This window comes from Dermatophagoides farinae, chromosome 7, assembly GCF_024713945.1.
Source record: "Dermatophagoides farinae isolate YC_2012a chromosome 7, ASM2471394v1, whole genome shotgun sequence".
Lineage (NCBI taxonomy): Eukaryota > Metazoa > Arthropoda > Arachnida > Sarcoptiformes > Pyroglyphidae > Dermatophagoides > Dermatophagoides farinae.
Genome location: NC_134683.1, coordinates 1,765,220 through 1,785,983, shown reverse-complemented (window position 1 = coordinate 1,785,983; position 20,764 = coordinate 1,765,220). Strand labels below are relative to the sequence as shown.

The following is a 20,764-nucleotide window of genomic DNA, read 5'->3' as shown; positions in this document are numbered from 1 at the left end:
TTTCATGAAAATTGAATTTTTCTTGTATTCGACACACAATAACAAAAAAAAATTCATTTTCAACAATGTCAAAGAAAAAAAAGGAGATTTGTATTTTTTTTTCATTTGAATTTCTATTGAATTTTTTTTGCAAGAAAAAGCATGAACGTGTTTTGCACGTGTATGCAAATGTTTCACAATTGGCCATTCATTCATTCATTCAATTCACAAAAAATTGTCCCCATAATCATTTGGTGGAAAAAAAAAATAATTCATAATTGCTCAGTAGCAATCGATAGCCGTTGAAATGGATAGAAGACAATAATAATTTGTATAATACAAATGATGATTTGTATTCTTTTTTTTTTTTTTGGCGGTCAATTTCTTTCATTTATGAATGAGATTCATTCAGTAATTATGAACAACAACGATGACAACAATAATGTTGTTCATATATGACTGAATGTAATGAATATATGTGATGAAACAAAATCGCTTAACAAATTGAAAAAAATTGCAATAAATCTTTTTTGAGATTTTATCTTTATATCCGATTGATTTTGATTAATTATTCTGGTGGAATAAAAACAAAAACAAAAAATTAAAAAGAATTTTAATTACAAATTAATCTTACCATCACCATATAATATAAACACAATGAAAATTAATTTTAAACATCAAAAAAAAAGTCGTCATGTCTTTGAATGAAACAGAATTTAGTTTTTCAATTGATAATAATAATTGTTCGAAAAAAAACCACTAAAGGTTCATCGAGGTTCAAACATATCATTAAAAAAAGAGTGAATAACAAGATAATGATGACCAAATAAACAATCATTTATTCATTATGATTGCTTGTTGTTGTTGTTGTTGTTCACTTTTTAACTTTTATTTCAATGTTGATTCTTTGATTTTTCTTTTGTTTCGCTTCAATTCATCCATTCATTCATTCATTCACTTTTACGTTCTTTCGTTCGATTCGGTTCAATTCGTTTATTGATAGATGAGAAAAAAAACGTCGAAGATGCAATATGAATCATCATCATCATCATCATCACCATTATCATCATTATGATCTTTTTCCTGTTGAGGTTCATGGCCAGGTTATGTAAACATTCTTTTCAATTTCATTTGTACAGCATATGAAACGGAAATTTTTTATGATTGATGAACAACAAGATCACAACATTAACAATCGAATGTTGATCAAATGGAGAAAGACAAAGACCAGCACTTAGGAATAAAATAATTGCTATAAACCAATGATTGATTTCACAGAATAAATCAGTAGCCATCAATCAATCAATCAATCAATCAGAAATTTTTTTAGCTTTTTTTTCAGGTATTCTTAATTTCACTGTTTCATGTGAAGGTCGAAACAATCGATATGTAAATCGGAATCGAAAAAAAATTGCCAAGAAAAAAAATCGAAAATTCTAAAATCAATTGTTTCATCATCATTTGATATTCATCACAAATTGAATAATTTTAACGTTTGTTTTTTTTTATTTGAATGAATTTACCAACAAAAAAAAATGAATGAATGAATAAATGAATATTGTTGCATTACCCGCTGTGAATTTTTCAAAATCATCAAGAGGTGTTGTTGTCTTTTGAATACATTGAAAGAATCATTCACATCGATTTGCTCATATACAATAATAAAAAATAAAATCAATTTCAATTTCAATTACTTCCTTGAAGCTTTAGAAGAAGAAAATTATTTATTCATTGCACCTGAAAATCTAAACCCTCCAAATCTATCATCATCATCATCATCATGTGAATCAAAATGATGGCCATCAACTATCCAATCAATTAACGTCTATGGATAGATGTTAACAACATCAACATGTGTTTTTTTAGTCGATGATTTCAATCAGATCCATTAATGAAATTCAATGGAATTTGTTACCCTTTGCCAACATGTTGACGAATAGATTCATGAATAGATTACATTATTAATCAAAATAAATTAAAGAGTCATATGGTACGTATACATTGATTTTGATTGACAAATTACTATAATTGTTTTCATTTATTGATCAATTATCTACGGTAAACATGTTTGATGATGGCCATACAGATGTCAATTTGGAATGCAAATCACCATGGGAATTCAAGAATGTTTGATGAACAAATTGAACGAAAAATCAACATAATAGCCAAAATCATAATGGTATTCTTGTCATGTCCATATCGATCAATGTTTTAATTTTTTGTTTTGTTTTGTTTTGTTTTCATTTAGTAAAAATTTATGAAAATAAAATCGATGAAAGGGTTCGATGTCCGGATGTCAATTCAATATTTACCTGATATGAAATTTGATAAATAATTGAAAAAATCAAAATGTTTGTCCAAAAAATTTTATCATGGGTTCTTCAACCCATCATCACTTATCATCACCATCATCATCATCTATAATCATTATCATTCAAATGATTTATTTATCAAATTTCGAATCAAATTCCATCATTATTGAATCATTATCTTCATATTTCGATTGTGAAATATTGTCTTTGATATATGAAATATTCCTGTGATTTTCTTTTTTATATTCTTCATCATTTATAATGATTTAAATGAATATTATCATCATAATTTATAATGATGGCATTCAGTTTCGGGAAAAAAAAAATTTCAACCCACACAGACATAGAACATTTAATCATTCATATTTCAAGGTATTTTTTTCATTCTTTCTTTCATTTCTAATGACCGGCTCATTTTTTTTTATTCTTGAATTCATAAATTAGATTTAATAATGACCAAGACATATTATGACAATTTTTTTTTTTTGGAATTCTGCTTTTTATTTTGATGATTAATTAAATGGAAATGAAATGAACATGAATGTGCCTGGGTATTGAACAACAAGAATCAATTATTAGATAAGATTAGATTCGATGATTTGACATCAAACGATACCGAATATCATTATGATGAAGACAGTGAAAACAGTGAACATCAATTATATCGTTTCAAAAATCATTTGATCTTTTCCGATAAACAATCATCATTATTATTATAAAACTACCTATTCAATTTCAACGAAAAATAGAAAAAAAATCGAAATTTCAATTGTTAATGAAAAAAAATCATAAATAACCAAAATAGTAGAAAAAAAATCATTGACCTAAAATCGATGAATTTATTTTCCATTCGATTTGATTTGGTCATCATCATTATTCGATGTCTAGACAAATTCATCATCATTTATCTTGATATTTATATTTAAAATAAGGTTATTCCGGTAAGTTACTTAGGGTAGGTAAGTAAACGACCAGGTAAGTTGCCATCAATTGAAAGGATTGAATTGTCCAATTTTAAATTATGATTATTCGGTCTGGTTATTGTGTTTTGTTGTCGTTGTTGTTGCTGCTGCTGTTGGTTGGGGGTACGCATTTTGTGTACTTTTGAATGCACCGACCTAAATTTTTGTTTTGTTTTCATAAATTTTATGTTCCATAACTAGTGACCATTTTTTTTTTGGTTGATTGGTTATCAACCCATTTTTCATCTTTTGTGGTTCAGAGTTTAATTATATCTATTGTTTTAAGTTGATAATTGTAAATTGAGAGATGTATAAAAGATCGATCGATGGCCAAAATTCGGGCCAAATAGCTAGCCCAAATCATAGCGAAACATTTTTGAAATTCTCAAAAACAATGAAACGTTTTGGTGGCAATGGAAATAATCGTGATGATGATAAACGTAAAAAATATCAACAAGAATCACCATGGTCATCGTCATCATCATCTAGCGGCACTTCAAAATCATCATCATCATCATCATCATCTTTGAAAGACCGTTACAATGATGCTTTTCGTCGTCCAAATGATCCACCAGGTCGTGATTATTATGCTGAAGCTGAACGCCGATTACGACAAGAACAACAAGAAGCGGAACGAAAACGACGTGAAGAAGAAAAAAAACGTGAAGAACTTGATCGATTATATCGTATGACTGAAGGTACATGGAGTCAAAATAAAGGTCGACAATGGAGACCGTAATGTGACAAATAAAGTCGGTCGCTTTGCTATAAATTTAACAAACAAACAAAAAAAAATACAATAATCCCAATATATCCCAATTTTTTTTTACCTTCAGTAATAACATTCGTTTAAACAATTACGAATCCATTTATGATGATGATATCAATAAATTAAGCCATTTTTTTTAGAAAATCCTAAAAAAAATGGGAAATTTTTTTTCCAATAAAAATTTTCAATCAATAACGCTAGATGTCGTCACAATGACATTTAAATCATGTTTTTTTAAAGATTTATTTCAGATGATGATGATGATGATGATTTTTTTTGTGACAAAAAAAAATCATTGGAAAACATTTCGATTCGATTGAATAGATTCATTCTAATCAGAATGAGAAAATTTTATTTCATTTTGTTTTGGTTATTAATGCTGCTATATATTGATATATTTATATTCTCGCCTATTACTACGCAACAAAAACTCAAGCCCACTCGAGTAACAATAGCCGTCAATATTTCCGTTTACTGTATGAGCGTTGAGTGAGTGATTGAGTCATTGAGCACACACACACACATACAATTTTGTGCTTTAAATGTGACTTTGTGTATTTTTTTTTTTTTTTTTTTGGCTGCCTCGTTCATTTTGGTATTTAAATGAATTTTAAATTGAATTAAAATTAAAATTTTTATTTTTTTAAATTCGTGTATTTTTTCAGGCTATGATGTCATCATTTAATTTGAAATATGATTATAAAACTTGTGTTGATTTGCAGAGAATCTACATCAATCGTTTCGAATCCATTTATAATCGATGCAAGAGAAAGAATTTCTCAAATAGAAATGATAAACGCTATTTTCTAACACTTGTACACGATATTCGAAAATTACATCAAATATTATTGTGCCAATTCAATGTAACGAGTGATTTTGTACAAAATCGTTTCGAATCCAAAGTCAATGAATTGATTCAATTATATGATTTGAAGCTTTTGGATTATGATGCTTGGGTTGATGATGGCAATCATTATGGTGGTGGTAATCATGCTGGTGATGATGATAATAACGTTACCGACAGCACATCGAAAGAACGAACTTCGATTTCAAACCATTTCGGACAACTGGAACCTATGGTCAGTAAAAAAGAGCTTTTGGAATTATTTCGGAAATTGACTCGTGATACGAATCGCAAAGGACATTGTCCAGCATGTTTTTATATTGGATATCGCCGTTATCATACAATTTCCAGATGTAAAAGTATTGAACTTGCATATGAAGTTTACAAACAAAATGAAAACGTATTGCTTTCGAATAAGACTTTGTCTGATTCTTACTCTGATTTTGATAACGTTTCCGATTATGATGGTGATACATTATTATTTGTAAACAGTGGTCGAAATCAAACCCCATCAAAAATTTTACATCCTAAACCGATTATCGCTCATGTTGGCAATAAATTCAAGCACAATTCAATTGCTAATCAAAGTGAATCATTAACTAAATCAATGGATGAATTAGCCATATCGAATTGTTTGAATACTGACTGGAAGGCCGGAATCAATCGATCTTTATCATCACCGATGATTTCAATTGATTCTTCAACCATAATGGTTAATTTGATCAGTAAATGCAAGAATCAAATGGAACCATCAATCAAAGCAATGTTAAATTATGATTTCAACGCCAATTATATTCTCAGAAGCTTTCTTGATAATTTGAAAAACAATTTCAATTATGGCGATATAAAGTTTGATGATTTTCCCAAAGATATCTCCAAACGTATTATTTATAAAAGAATCGGTATCATTTCAATCAATGTAGGAATCGGTCTTTTTCATGAATCCATTGAATTTATCGTTTTGGATGGTGATAAAAAACGTTTAAATGATAATGGTTTTAATGACATTTTTCGAAATTTGCATCGTTTTGGAATGGTTATTTCATGTGAAGAATTGAAAAAATTTTTAATCAATATATCGAAAAACACATCTTCTTACAATATTGATCTGAAACAATCAGTAAAAATGATCGATTACTGTTTTAAAAATTTGGTTAATGCTAATGGTTGCACTGTTACGATTCCGTCATTCATCCCATCATTATTGCCGCAAACAATATCAAATGATACAGAAGAAATGAAAGAAATTGTTCTTGGTTCTGGTATACATTTTAAAGTAAAACCAATGAATCCTATATCCAATCCTTGGATGAATAAATTGTTGAGAGCTCGAATTCTAGCACCCATCATTCATCAATTGGATCATGTTTCTCAATCAATGCCCATTCAAATTAATGTGAAAAATGTTCCTATCGAAACCGATATCACCGCCATTAGTACCGCTTATTGCATTGATCCAAACATAAAAATCTATTATCATTTTGAAACAGCCATAGCTGATGGATTAGTTTCAATCGAATCCCAAGAAAATGTGGCTAAATATGATAATGTAATCATTTATCTTATTGTTGGCGAATTTCCTTCTACATCACTTCAAAAATTGGATAACAACAATGAACAATGTGATGCCACTACTCATCGTTCACTGTTGTTCAAATTTCAGCCATCCAACTTTATCATAATCGAAAAGATTAATACATTTGATGATTGTGATGAATCACGTGAATTGTTAATTGCAAACTATATCCGTATTAATGTGAAACCAAAATGTCCATAACAATTGAATATTGTGTGGAAAATAAATTTAATATTTCCATTTCCATCTACATCTATATATTAAGCCTTATTGATTCATTGTTTCTTTCGTGCTTAATGTTTTTTTTTGTTCAAATTAAAATGTCAAATCTCTAATGTAAAAAAGTGTCATTTTATTGTTTAAACAAACCAAAAAACAAATGGAAACAGAAATATTCCATTCGGTCCATACTTTTGTGTCGTTTACTTCCACAAATGCTTCGTTGGTCTGTGACTAACTTCTAATGGAACCTTAAAGCCTTATGATTCATCCATCAATCAACGAACGATTACTAAAAATCCAAAGGATAATCTTGATCAGTGTCTGTCATGGTTTCATACACCTCGGTCTGTTTTTCTAGTCAACAACGTAATGTCTATTGATATGAAAGTTATGGAAAAAGCAAAGCTACTCACCGATATTGAATATTGGTCCACACATTGCAACATTATTAGAAACGTCCAAGCCAATAACCGAATTACCGTATCCAGGAAAAAGATTCAAAAACGAGTATAGATTGTTATAAGTAAATTGTTAAATAGGAAATGTTTAATGTAAATTATTAATTGTTGATATAGTGCATATAAATGGATTTATATCGTATCAAAAGTGATGGACGATATAAAGCATGTTTAGTCGCTAGTGGATTTCAATAGCAATATAATAATAATGTTATTTATATTGATACATGTCAAGGATCAAGGAATTTTCATAAAATCATAATAATACCGAAAATTTAAATTGAAACGATCGATTAAACATCCGATCATCAAAGTATCATCAGTAAACATCGAAATGGAAAAATTTAATAATGTAATAACGTCCTGATGGATTTGTGGCTTCAATCAACAGAGCAGATTTATTGACTGTATTTGATTTTCTGAAATTCAAGTTTAAAATTGATATCATCAATGATTGATTATACTTTTCTTAACTAATCAAATATGGACAAAGTCATGAACGAATAGATTTATTGCGACTAATCGCAAATGAAAGTGAAGCTGTTGTGGCCATTGCTGGCAGGTGAACAATACACATCTTGTTGTGATTGTTGTAACATGCAGTATTGATTCCGACAAGTGGAAACTGGCCATGTGCTAAGTATAAATTTAATCAATTAATTAAAAACAATAACTAGATTGGTGTTCGATAATTAGATTTGATTTCTACTGCTACTTAAACAGTTGGCGTTTACGCCTTTCGCAGTTCAGTTTTAGAATTGCTATAATCTTGCCCGTTTATTATTTACCGCATTAAAATACAACTAACTGTTTTTGTTCGTGTTGTGCACTTCTGGTAGCAAGAGGTTTCACCAACAGAATGATAAATCATCTTATGATTGACCAGCGCTTGGATCAATTGCCAAAGGCAACAAGGGCAAAAAACATTGCCAAAATCTTCTTTGACAAGATGTCGATGTTCCTGTCGATATTCGACTATCGGAAAATCACGTTATTGAAAGGACAGAGATGGGTTGGCAACGGAAGTTCGCTATTTGTAAAAAAAAAATGTCCGAAAAGAATGCAAAAAATGCGATGTTTAAATGAAGATCTTCGAAAGCGTTTTACGAAATTACTGAAACTTCGATATTAAAATTTATATCGTTTTCGTCCAAAAATTCATTGCAGTTCAATTTATATTGGTGATTTTATTCTCATACCAGATAAATCAAAACGTGAAGCATGGCCAACGGGACAAATTCAAGAATTATCGTTTGGTCGTGATGGATTTGCCCGTTCAGCAAGTATTGGCTTTCAACGGTGTTCGTTATGGTGTCCGATTTCTGGATCAATACAGCGGATTCAGCGGGCCGGGGTCCTTTTCCGTGGTTTTACAAGTTTTTAATCATCATCATCATCATCATCATATTTTGTAATGCTATTCAACTTTGTGTAAATACATATATATTTTTTAATCATCATCATCATCATCATCATATTTTGTAATGCTATTCAACTTTGTGTAAATACATATATATTATTTATTTTTTCTAATGCTCAAATAAAATACACACATGGATTTATTCATAAAATAATTCCTTAACGACAATATCTCCATCTATGATTTTTTATTGTAAATACAAAATTTAAATGAATAATAAAATCATCATCATCAGTTAGAAATATTAAGAGGCGAATTTTTTTTTTTTTTTTGGTTTTGAAAAACATTTTCTATATATAGAAACACAGCGCAAACATATAGGCACATACCACACACACACATGCATGCATGCATTCATTAACAATAAACGGGTAAAAAAAATCATAAAATGATAATTCATCATTTAACCTCGAATTTGATTTCGAAAAGAAAAAGAACAAAAAAAAACTATATAAAATCTTTGAAATTGAAATGATGAAAATCTTTACACACACACACACACACACACTCACAGATACATAGACATTGAGGAAGGGAAAAATTCCTCCATTCATCATGTTCATGATCATCTTCATCATTGACAATTTGATCTTCACATCTTTTTTTTGTTTGTTTGTTTGTTTGAAGAACAGCAAAAAAAATGGATAGAAAAATTTTTATAATAAGAATCTTCAATTCGCTAATATCGACGAATGAATACAGATGATGGAGAGAGAGAGTGGAATTAATTAATTCATTCGAATCAATCTGATCAATTTGTTTGTTATTTGTGAATGAATTTTTGATATCTTTACATTTTTTTTATGGCATTCAATTAATTAATTGCCCAGTTTTTTTTTAAAAAAACAATTATCGGTACGTTTTAATTGTATTATTACATGTCCGGTGAATTATAAACTTTATAATTTGGATTTTGTGAAAACATTGCAAAAAAAAAAAAAAAAAAAATAAAACGGACAAAGTCCAATTCAATCCAATCCAAATCGACAATTAAACAATTTACCAATTTCATCATCACCCGTGGATCATCCATTGCATATTTACGAATGTGACAATAAATTGAATGAAATTAAAAAAAAAATAACTGGCGACAATGACATTGACGACGATTATGGTAATGATGATGATATCGACATCAATTATGGCAATTATTAAACTCGTTGTTTAATGATAATGATGGTGGTTATTAATAAACATGTAAGTAAGAATCATAAAAAAAATTCTTATCTATTGTATTAATAATTATCACCATCGTCATCATTATTCCTATGGAACAGCAGCAGCAGTTAAATTTGAAAATAACAGTAAAATTTTTCCCAATTGTAAAATCATCATCATCATCATCATTTATCCAGTGTTTTACGGTGAGTGGATTGTTGATTGTATTGTATATTTGTGTGTGGAACAACATTAGTGAAATGAAAAATTATTGAAAATGAATCACGAAGAAATTATAACGAAACCATCAAAATTTGATAAATCATTTTTCATCAATAAAATCTATAGCACGTAAGTTGATTGATTTTTGTGTTATTGATGATTTGATTGATTTTTTTATCCACATTCATAGATGGGTATTCCCGTTATATTATAAAGGCCTTAAAAATGAAATTCAAATGCAAGATCTAACCAAATGTTCAACATCGGATGATACAAAAATATTATGTGATGAATTGGAAAAGTATGTAGTAAAGTTTTGTTTATTTATTTAATTTATTTTTTTTTACTTTGATTACTACCATTACCTTTCTGCTATTTTCAAATTTAATGATGATAATAATAATTGTTCAATAGAAATTGGCAACAAGAATTACGGAAAAAGAATCCAAGCTTTGCATTGGCCACAATCAAATCATTCAAAAAACATATGTTATTCAGTTTTATTTTATTTTTATTTGAAGAATGTTTCTTACGTAATGTACAACCATTAATGTTGGCCAAAGTGATTGATTTTTTTGCCCGTCCATCCGAAGATCAATATCTATGGGCATGTTTAAATGCAGCCGGTGTGGTTGGTGCATCATTTTTCTATATACTATGTCATCATCCTGCATGTTATGGATCGGTTCGTTGTGCAATCAAAGTTCGTGTTGCATGGTGTACATTGATGTATAAGAAAGCATTACGATTACATAATTCAGCATTTAAAAAAACAACCGTTGGTCAGATATTAAATCTAATGTCCAATGATGTTAGCCGTTTTGATGAGGTAAGTATATGGTGATGGTCCAATATTTATGAAATTCTGATATTCTTTTTTTTGTTTGTTTGTTTGTTTAGTTTTGTATCATTGCAAGCTATATGATTGCTGCACCAATACAAACAATTATTGGAATGTATATCTGTTATCTATACATTGGTTATTATTGTTTTATTGGTTTGGTCATTCTCTTACTATTCATTCCGTTCAATAGTTTTAATGGTCGAATATTCTTAAAAGTTCGTACAAAAGTTGCTGCCCTATCTGATACAAGAATTCGTATTGTTTCGGAAATAATCAAAGGAATGCGTGTAATTAAAATGTATGCATGGGAAGATCATTTTTCTAAATTAATCTCAGAATCTAGACGTCGTGAAATGATTCAAATTCGTAATGCAACATTTTTACGTGCAATGAATATTTCCATATCTTTGGTTGCTGGTCGTATCATTTTATTTTCAATGTTTATTACTTATGTACTTCAAGGTCATTTTTTGAATGCCGATAAAGTATTTGTCGTAATGACTATTGTCAATACACTTCGTCATACAATGACATGGTTATTTCCAAATTCAATTGCTTTACTATCCGAATTATCTGTATCATGTAAACGTGTACAAACATTTTTAGAATTGGATGAAATCGAACAACAATCAATAGCATATCATAAAACAAATGTTCCATCAAAAAATAATGAACCAGCCATATCAATCAAACAGATGAATGCTATATGGACAAAAGGCCTGGAACCACCATCATTGAATGGATTATCATTAGATGTAAAAAAAGGTGAACTTATCGCTGTCATTGGATCGGTTGGTGCCGGTAAAAGTACATTTCTTATGTCATTAATGAATGAAATACAAATCACCACTGGTACGATCGAATTAAATGGTCGTATTGCATATGCATCACAAGAACCATGGTCTTATAATGGTAGTTTACGAGATAATGTTCTATTTGGAAAACCATATAATGGTAAAAAATATCATGCTTGTATTGATGTTTGTGCCATGAAACGTGATTTGAAACAATTACAATATGGTGATCGTACACTTGTTGGTGAACGTGGTGTTACGCTTAGTGGTGGCCAAAAAGCTCGATTAACATTGGCACGAGCATTATATAATGATGCCGATATCTATTTATTGGATGATCCATTAAGTGCTGTCGATGCCGAAGTAGCTAATCATATATTTGAAAAGTAAGATTTTCATTCATAATATCTCAATTTTTCATTTTTATTGTCTTTTTATTCACTAAAAATTTCTTATAATAGATGCATATCATATTATCTACGATCAAAAACAGTTATACTGGTTACACATCAAATGCAATTCATACGTAAAGCATCAAGAATTCTTGTATTACATGAAGGACGTCAAATGGCTTTTGGTAGTTTTGATGAGATAATCAATTCTGGTATCGATCTAGTTACATTAATACAGCGTACAGAAAAAGAACAGGTTGATAAAAAATTATCCGGTACACAGCGACAAGATTCAGAGACACAGAATCGTGTACGAACCGATTCGATGACAAGTCGTTATTCAACAGCAACAAACATTGTACATGAGGTATGTCAGAAAAAAAATATGAAAATTTTAATTGACTGTTCAATCGATAGTTAAATCGTGCAGAATCTTGTGTAGATATAGCACCCAACGAACAGGTTATTGCCGATGAAGAAAAAACCAAAGGATCAATAAGTTCAAAAATTTATTGGGAATATATTCGTGCCGGTTCTGGTCCAATCTTGATGACATCGATGATTCTATCGTCAATAATTTCACAAATTCTATTTCATTATACGGATGTTTGGCTTTCTAATTGGACAAATCGTGAAGATATAGCAACAACAAATGATACGGATAATGATCTAATTGATAGTGATGACATACATCCAGTGGAAACGAATAACGTAATAATATATACAACATTGGTTGTAACACAATTTCTTGGCATGATCATACGATCGGCTACATTTTTCGCAATGTGTATATTTGCATCAATCAATCTACATAATCGTATATTTTATTGTCTAATGCGTTCACCGATATCATTTTTCGATACGGTTCCAACAGGTAAAATTTAAATTTATTTTCTTTTTGTTCAAAATTTTTAAATTATAATTTCATATTTCATAACAGGACGGATATTGAATCGTTTCACCAAAGATATGGGCATCGTTGATGAACAATTACCATTGGCTGCATATGATTTAAATCTGGTATGAAAATGAATTGAATTGATATATTAAATTACCATTTTCATTTGTTCATTTTTTTTCCTTTTTCTTTCGTTCTTGATATAAATATCAAAAAAAAAATTAGATTATTGCCCAGGTGATTGGCACCTGTGTGGTTGTTGCCCTATCACAATGGTATCTAATATTTCCGGCCATTATAATGATCATATTTATATTGATTGTTCGTGCTGCATATATACGTACCGCTCGTGATCTTAAACGTTATGAAGCGATTGCTCGTAGCCCATTATTTAATCATATGACTGTTACATTGAATGGCCTGGCAACAATTCGTGCATTTGATGTATCACAAATATTTACTGATCAATATTATCGTTATCAAAATGATCATACGGCTACATATTTTGTTTGCTATTCATCATCAAGATTTTTAGGAATTTGTATGGATATTATTTGTATTGGATATATTGTTATTGTCGCCACTTCATTGATGGCATTCTATCATGGTATGTGATGGTTGGATCTTTTTTTCATTTTCTTCTCTTTTCTTTTCTTTTCATTTTCATTTTTTTTGTTGTTGTTGTATTCAACATTTACTTGAATCGATTCGATTTGAATGCATTTCGTTTGAATGTTGAACATTTGATGACTTATGATTATTATTATAATAACCATTTGAACGTTTGTTCGTTATTAGGTATTCAAAGCGGAACAGCTGGACTTGCCTTTACTATGGCATTAGGTTTGACAGGCATGACACAATGGGGCGTCAGACAATCAGCTGAAGTGGAAAATCAGATGACTTCAGTTGAAAGGATTATCGAGTATTCAACATTGAAGCCAGAAGCATCATTAAAATCTGATTACAAATTTCCAATAAATTGGCCACAAAATGGACAGGTTATCTTTGATCACGTTTATCTCACCTATGATGGGTCATCGGCACCGGTACTAAAAGATCTTTGTTTAGAAATTTGTGGAGGAGAAAAGATTGGCATTGTTGGTCGAACCGGTGCCGGTAAAAGTTCAATATTGACTGCATTATTTCGAATGGTTGAAATTGATGGAAAAATCACAATTGATGGCGTCAATTGTCGTGATATTGGTCTACATGAACTTCGATCAAAAATGTCAATCATTCCACAGGAACCTGTAGCATTTATTGGTGCGTTGAGAAAAAATCTCGATCCATTCGACGAACGTAATGATGAAGAAATTTGGGATGCATTGGAAAAAGTTCAATTAAAAAATGTTGTTAATGAAATGTCTGGAAAACTTGAATATCAATTATCGGAAGGAGGTGGTAATCTAAGTGTTGGTCAACGTCAACTAATCTGTCTGGCACGTGCATTATTGCGACGAAATAAAATCCTCGTATTGGATGAAGCAACAGCCAATGTTGATCATCATACTGATGATCTAATACAGAAAACTATTCGTAATAATTTCGAAGATTGTACGGTAATAACCATAGCTCATCGTTTAAATACAATTATCGATTCAGATCGAATATTAGTATTGGATGCTGGTCGTGTATCACAATTCGATACACCTTGTAATTTAATTCAAGATTTACAGGGAATATTCTACAATCTAATTCAACAAACCGGACCACAAATGGCCGAAAAATTGAAAGCGATGGCAGCTGCAACTAAACGATAGGAAAATTTACCAAAAATAACAAACAAACAAATAAAATTTTCGAATGTGAAATTTTATTATCTAAATGAAAAATGGAAATCAATGATTATCATCATCATTGGTCGTCATTGTCATCATCGTTATCGTTGCTCAGGAGGTGATTGTTGTTATTGTTGTTGTTGTTGTTGCTGCTGCTGTTGTTGTTGTTTTAATTATATTGAAAACAAACATTTAGTTTTTTTTTGTATTTCGATTTTCGCCAATTGTTTTTAGAAACCAATTTTTTTTTATCAATAAAGACAAAATAAATGAACTTTTATTAATACCAATCTTGATTTGCTGTCAATCATCATTATTGTTTTGAAACAAAAAGATGTGTCATTTATTTCATTCCATATATATATCTATTAATTTCGTTTATATTTGCAATCAAAGTAAAATAAAATTGAATTAATCGATTTCCGTTTTTTGTTGTTGTTGTTGTTCATCATCATTTCATTTATGAATGTTTTATTCGTTTGAATTCGATTGAATTGTTTTTTGTTTTCACCAAGTTTCGTCAATATTATTTATCATCCTGACCATCATTACTATTATTATTATCATCATCATCATCAATATGATGATGATTATGATGACCACCACCACCACCATAAAGAATTGAATAAATTTTCATTATTAAACGTAATTTTTTCGGTAATTTTATCTGCATTGCTTGTGTCAACAAATGTTGTTGTTTATAAATGATGATTGGTTGTTGTTTATCATCATCATTATTCATCTGGTTTATTGGGCTAGGCACACCCATTTCATATTCGTTTACGTAATAGCCATTGTTATTTTGTTGATCATCATTATCATCATGATCGACAAATTTATTATCATCGATCATTTTTGTTGTTAACGCCGATGATGATGGTGATGATGATGGCAATGAACGTCGTACAAGACGAAAACATGGATGTGATTGAATCATTTCACGTTTGCCATTATCGAACATTATCATATTGGAATCATCATCATTATTATCATTATAAAGGAAACGTTTACCAAAACGTGCAGGTTTTCGTATGATAATATCATCACAATCTAATGTATCAATAACATCGATTGCCATTATGATCATGATGGCTATTATCATCATGGTGATGATTGTCTTATTGATCATTTCTTATGGATTTGTTTATGTCAAATGTTTGAATTCACAAATCAATGAAATATAGAAAATGAATGACAGTGGTCCATGTTTTTAATCATTTTATTAAACCATCAAAATACAATGTCGATGCCCACGATACAAGACTGTGGATTGATTGCCACTTTTTATCCATCCGAAACGTATTGCATCAACTTTTTATAACATTTGACTTTTTTTTCTTAAACGAAGAAATTGATGTCATCAAATTTATTATTATTATAGACATCGAGATCAACACCCATGTACCAATCGAAATGAAACGAAACGAAACGAAATGAATTGGAAAATCACTTTTTTTTCTTCTTCTGCATCATATACAATTTGCACATGACCGAATATAACCGAATGGTTAAATTCAATTAAAAACAAAAATCCACCATCAAAAAGAAAATAAAAATAAAATAAAATCCCGTTAGTTACGGTCATCATCATCATCATCATCATCTGGATCATAAAATATTATATCACATTTATGGGTGTAAGATTTATTCAATTCATTTGATTTATCTTATGATTCGATTCAATCATCATCATTGTATCTGGGAATTCTATTTTCGGATAATGATGATGACATGACGATTGATTGGATAAAAGAAGGAGTGAAAGAAATGAAATGTTTGTCCTGTTACATAACACAACGGTTGATCATCATCATCATCATCATCGTCAAATCAAATTGAAAATCATACGCAAACACACATACACACACACACATCCGATATCCATAAAGTTATTTATATAAAATTAAAGAATTAAACGTTTATATATATGAATGATGATGATGAAAATTTACCAAATCTCCATACATATACGCAATTTTATAGCTTGTGTGCGTGTTTTTTTAAAAAAATGAACTAATGAATACGTGCTCGTTGTCGTTATCATATCCATCCGAAAAAAGGGGTTAATTTTAATTAATTTTTTTACGATTAAATTATACCATTACAGTGTGTGTGTGTGTGTGTGTAAACATGATGTCTGTGAATCTATTTATAATCAATGATAATCAATAAATGATTGATTTGATAATAATCTCTATATATATGTACAACAAAAGAAAAAAAACAAATTAAAGAAAAGAAAAATTATTTATAAAATCAGGCAGCACAAGTGTGAATGAGTTGTCCATTTTTTTTTTTTTTTTTTTGCTATCGCTTTTAAAATCGGTAAAGTTCCAAGACAACAACGATGATGATGAAATAATTATTCAGAAAACAAAAATTTCATTTTCCAAAAGCTTCCGCACCACAAATGATCGATTAATCGATTGATTGATTATTTTAATCTAATAATTTTTGTTTTGTCCACATTATTATAGCAATGACGACATAATTACTATTGTTGCGGTCATCATCATCGATATAATGGCAGCTTCAGGCTTGATTGCAGCGTTTAAATGTTGACTAAGACTGATTGCTTCTTTTGAACATTGTTCAATTTGTGGTTCCTAGGAATTATTCATATGTTTCAAACAGACAAAAAAAAATTATTAAAAGTGTTGAAATGTGAAAAATAAATAAATAAATAGATAGATAGATAGATAGGTCAACAAATGAGGGGCAAATTGAATTTCAAATTTTTTTTTTCGCTTCTAATACACTTAAAATGGAAAAAAAGAAGAACAAATTGTGAAAAAGAAAGAAAGGTGAAAGGAAAAAAAATCATATAAGTTCATCGAATTAGAAATTGAAACATATTGAAATCATAATAGGTCAAATTGTCAAATTTGTGTGTAATTTTTTCAACTTAAAAATGGAAATGAATTGGAAAATTGAGGTGAACGAAACAAACAAAAAAAAAAATATTACTTACATGATTGAAATAATTATCACATAGAAATTGTAATAGATTCGTTTCGGCACCGGTTTGCATTTGTTTAGTATGATTCTTATCAATCACAATCCATGGTACATATGTATGTTCAGGATTAAGATTGAATGTTTTCAATGAATTTGCAATCAATAAACGTTCACCTTCACTACCATCAGCACAGGATGATATTTTTGGCCAATCTAATTGCATTTGTTCAGCACACTAATCATTTAATTTTGATTATTATTGTGAAAAAAACAAAAATAAAAGACCAATAAATAAAAACAACAATATATACATACACGACGTGATGTTTGTGATGTTTCTCTATAATCATGTTGATCAAACATACAACGTACGAATCTTATGGATAGATCAGTATTCTTTAACATTTCAATCGTACAAGCTTGAACACGATTACCATAACATTCTTTTGGTCCATGTTGACAATGGAATACTGGTTTATTATCATGTCGTGGATAGCTAACATTAGCATTACCAAATGGTACTAATTCAACGTCCATATAACGATTCAATTTTTCATATGTTGGATATAATTGATTGCGAAAAAAATTTCTTGAATCTGGACATAATGTTTCATAGTATAGTGAGATTTGTGTGACAACCTGAAATGGATCAATAGGAAAAAACAAATTATAGAAATGAATAGAGAAAATCCATTAGTCAAAATGAAAAATTTTTTTGAAATAAATGAAAATCAATTTTTATTCATCAAGTCGCGACTTTGATGACAACGACAACAACAACAACAACGGTCAGATGTAAAAGAATTACAAGGTATTAAAAAAAAACTAGTTTTTTTGTGGCTAAAATATCAGTTGATTTACCGTTGACCTTCTCCGATAAAAAAAAACACACACACACAAATCGGTCATATCATTGATGATGATGAATTATAATGGACAGCATACATGACATTATAGATCGATGATAGATGATGAAGACAGATTTTTTCTTGAAACCAAAAAAAAAAAAAAATGTGCGTGTTCGTGTTCATGTGAAAATTTTTTTGTAGATAGATAGATAGATAGAACAGATAAGAGATGAAAGAATTGAATTTTTTTCTTGTAATAAAAATAACGAAAATGTAAAAAAGTAAATAAACAAAAAAAAATTTCTATAGAAATTTTTGCTATTATTCGATGATGACTATCGATTATCGATTGTCGATTTTTTTTTTTGATCAATAATTCGATATCGATATATAATTGAATAATTGTGCTATATTTGAATGAGAGGTAAGGAACATGGAAATTTTCTTTTTTTTTAGTTTATTTTTTTTTCATTTGATTTTTAACTACGTTTGGGTGCTGATAATCATCATCATCATCATCATCATATCGATCTCAGCGATTTAATATCGCCAATTTCTTATGCAACAACAACAACAACAACAACCAAGAAAAACTTGAATTTTTTGATCATAATATTCGTGACCATTCGATGATGAATGATCATTATCGAGAATCGTGTGTGTTCTGAATCTGATCAATCGGATCAATGGCCTGAATATATCTATTGAATTTATTAATTTATGGATTGAAAAAAATATCGATATTAATCATTTATAAAGTAGAGGAGTGAAAAAAAAATTTGAAAAAAACAAGAAAATTTTTTTTTTCGAAAAACAACCAAAACAACTCACATGATGACCAAATAATCTTGGTAAAAGAAATGTAAGTATAATGATAATGAATAATGATGATGATGATCCAATTGTTCGATGTCTAAACATTTTTTTTTTTTGTTTGTTTGTCTGGTTTTCAAGAGATCGATGATAATGATAATTATGACAAGATTTATTGGAAATTCGTCATGAAAACCTATAATCAATGATGATGATGATGATGATGATGATCGTTTATTGTTCACACACACAACATTTAAATCGGATCATTGAGTCAATAAAATGAAGAAAAAAAACAAACAAACAAACAAACACAGCAAATCAAAAACAATCGTCCGTCATAGCACCACTATTGCACCAATCATTCAGAATTCATTGAAATGAGTCGATTTTTCTTCAAAAACAAATGGGCAGCAGCAGAAAAAAAAACAAATGGAATGATTTATGGAAATTAATTCGAATTTTGTTGTTGTTGTTGTTGTTGCTGTTTCGTAAACACTTGAACACACACACACACCTACAAACATTAAACCGTTAGCTACGTTTGTTCGTATTGGGAAAAAAAAGTTGTTGAAAATGAAAAATTTCCTTGATAACCTTGATAGATCAAAAATCATCAAAATGGATTTTTTTCCATTCTGAAAACTTGAAAATCACCAATCGTACAAGTAGTAGTAGTAGTAGTGATAATTTTGTCCCAAATTTGGCGAAAAAACACTTTTTTCGTTGTTGTTGTTGTTGTTTAACACTTTCGAGTGATAATGGAATTTGAGAAAAAAAAATCGAACGAAAATCAGCAATTGTAAATTGGAATCAAAAATCCACATGCACAAACACAAAAAAAAATAAGCACAACACACACCAAACCACACACGAAAATGATAGACGGAAATGTTTTTCTCTAGCAATGAGATAAACAAGTGAAAATTCGTTTCGAAAAAAATCAAACTAAACTAAAATTTTGATATCAAACTACGATGATGTTGATGATGATGATGATGATAATGATGGCTGTATATGTTGTTGTTGATTATTCGATCATTTGATCACTAATATGAACGTTATCATCATCATCATCAACGACAACAACAACAACAAAAAAAAAACAAAATTGTAGAAAAAAAAGTAGAGAGAAAGATAGAGAGACAAGCAGTAAATGTACAAATGTAATGCATTTGGAACTATTTCTATAGTAACTTGCGCGGCAAGACTCTCTAGCTCTCTCTAGTTCAATGATGATCGACATTTAGCATCCATGAAAGTACATAGCTAGCCTCACATAGAAACACACACACACTGAGAGAGACCGGTTTCAAGATTAATATTTCTTGATGATGATGATGATGATTTGAAGTTTTTTTTGCGTAAATTTTACGTTCAATTTTGTTCTGTATAATTCATTCGTCTTTATAAAATTCTCTTTTACACACACGCACAAAAAAAAGACAGAGAGAAAGCAAAATATTGAGCCAAAAAAAAATAAATAAATAAATAAACGAAACATCAACCTCGAA

General features: G+C 29.6%; 5 protein-coding genes across 10 annotated transcripts; 3 read left to right on the top strand and 2 right to left on the bottom strand.

Moving 5' to 3' along the window:
• The first annotated feature begins 1,514 nt into the window (after positions 1-1,514).
• Positions 1,515-4,053, top strand: LOC124496537 (uncharacterized). Its single transcript, XM_075732971.1, has 4 exons — positions 1,515-1,969; positions 2,066-2,158; positions 2,228-2,663; positions 2,736-4,053. The coding sequence occupies exon 4, from the start codon at positions 3,561-3,563 to the stop codon at positions 3,990-3,992; it is 432 nt and encodes a 143-aa protein (XP_075589086.1). The 5' UTR covers positions 1,515-1,969; positions 2,066-2,158; positions 2,228-2,663; positions 2,736-3,560; the 3' UTR covers positions 3,993-4,053.
• Positions 4,054-4,561: 508 nt separating this feature from the next.
• LOC124496515 (uncharacterized) lies at positions 4,562-6,822 on the top strand. Its single transcript, XM_047060034.2, has 2 exons — positions 4,562-4,617; positions 4,688-6,822. Exon 2 carries the CDS (start codon positions 4,691-4,693, stop codon positions 6,641-6,643), a length of 1,953 nt encoding a protein of 650 aa, XP_046915990.1. The 5' UTR covers positions 4,562-4,617; positions 4,688-4,690; the 3' UTR covers positions 6,644-6,822.
• A 2,182-nt stretch (positions 6,823-9,004) lies between these two features.
• LOC124496510 (ATP-binding cassette sub-family C member 4) lies at positions 9,005-14,921 on the top strand. Of its 5 annotated transcripts, none has more exons than XM_075732759.1 (11): positions 9,005-9,397; positions 9,505-9,739; positions 9,823-10,051; positions 10,113-10,223; positions 10,337-10,751; positions 10,823-11,946; positions 12,022-12,319; positions 12,370-12,826; positions 12,893-12,972; positions 13,076-13,457; positions 13,649-14,921. In XM_075732759.1, the coding sequence occupies exons 3-11, from the start codon at positions 9,978-9,980 to the stop codon at positions 14,611-14,613; spliced, it is 3,906 nt and encodes a 1,301-aa protein (XP_075588874.1). In that variant the 5' UTR covers positions 9,005-9,397; positions 9,505-9,739; positions 9,823-9,977; the 3' UTR covers positions 14,614-14,921. The 5 variants fall into 5 exon arrangements, with proteins under 5 accessions (XP_075588874.1, XP_075588873.1, XP_075588872.1 ...); XM_075732758.1 differs by having other exon boundaries at positions 9,820-10,051; XM_075732755.1 differs by having other exon boundaries at positions 9,133-9,397; positions 9,826-10,051.
• A 128-nt stretch (positions 14,922-15,049) lies between these two features.
• LOC124496533 (uncharacterized) lies at positions 15,050-15,882 on the bottom strand. Its single transcript, XM_047060062.2, has one exon. The coding sequence runs from the start codon at positions 15,758-15,760 to the stop codon at positions 15,158-15,160; it is 603 nt and encodes a 200-aa protein (XP_046916018.2). The 5' UTR covers positions 15,761-15,882; the 3' UTR covers positions 15,050-15,157.
• Positions 15,883-16,668: 786 nt separating this feature from the next.
• Positions 16,669-20,441, bottom strand: LOC124496529 (gamma-interferon-inducible lysosomal thiol reductase). Of its 2 annotated transcripts, none has more exons than XM_047060057.2 (4): positions 19,269-20,441; positions 17,905-18,228; positions 17,603-17,824; positions 16,669-17,237 (listed from the first exon to the last, which is right to left on the bottom strand). In XM_047060057.2, the coding sequence occupies exons 1-4, from the start codon at positions 19,356-19,358 to the stop codon at positions 17,103-17,105; spliced, it is 771 nt and encodes a 256-aa protein (XP_046916013.1). In that variant the 5' UTR covers positions 19,359-20,441; the 3' UTR covers positions 16,669-17,102. The 2 variants fall into 2 exon arrangements, with proteins under 2 accessions (XP_046916013.1, XP_046916014.1); XM_047060058.2 differs by lacking the exon at positions 19,269-20,441 and adding an exon at positions 18,451-18,727.
• Positions 20,442-20,764: the final 323 nt, after the last annotated feature.

What these genes read in the sequence shown, in the direction of transcription:
- LOC124496510 (XM_075732759.1), top strand. Translation starts at nt 9,978, where the DNA reads ATGAATCACGAAGAAATTATAACGAAACCATCAAAATTTGATAAATCA. An exon ending in GCTAATCATATATTTGAAAA is followed by an intron (nt 11,947 to 12,021) that starts GTAAGATTTTCA and finishes TTCTTATAATAG; the next exon opens with ATGCATATCATATTATCTAC. An exon ending in CAACAAACATTGTACATGAG is followed by an intron (nt 12,320 to 12,369) that starts GTATGTCAGAAA and finishes TTCAATCGATAG; the next exon opens with TTAAATCGTGCAGAATCTTG.
- LOC124496533 (XM_047060062.2), bottom strand. Translation starts at nt 15,760, where the DNA reads ATGATCAATAAGACAATCATCACCATGATGATAATAGCCATCATGATC.
- LOC124496515 (XM_047060034.2), top strand. Translation starts at nt 4,691, where the DNA reads ATGATGTCATCATTTAATTTGAAATATGATTATAAAACTTGTGTTGAT.
- LOC124496537 (XM_075732971.1), top strand. Translation starts at nt 3,561, where the DNA reads ATGTATAAAAGATCGATCGATGGCCAAAATTCGGGCCAAATAGCTAGC.
- LOC124496529 (XM_047060057.2), bottom strand. Translation starts at nt 19,358, where the DNA reads ATGTTTAGACATCGAACAATTGGATCATCATCATCATTATTCATTATC. An exon ending in CAAGATTATTTGGTCATCAT is followed by an intron (nt 18,229 to 19,268) that starts GTGAGTTGTTTT and finishes GATCCATTTCAG; the next exon opens with GTTGTCACACAAATCTCACT. An exon ending in GTGATAATTATTTCAATCAT is followed by an intron (nt 17,238 to 17,602) that starts GTAAGTAATATT and finishes AATAATTCCTAG; the next exon opens with GAACCACAAATTGAACAATG.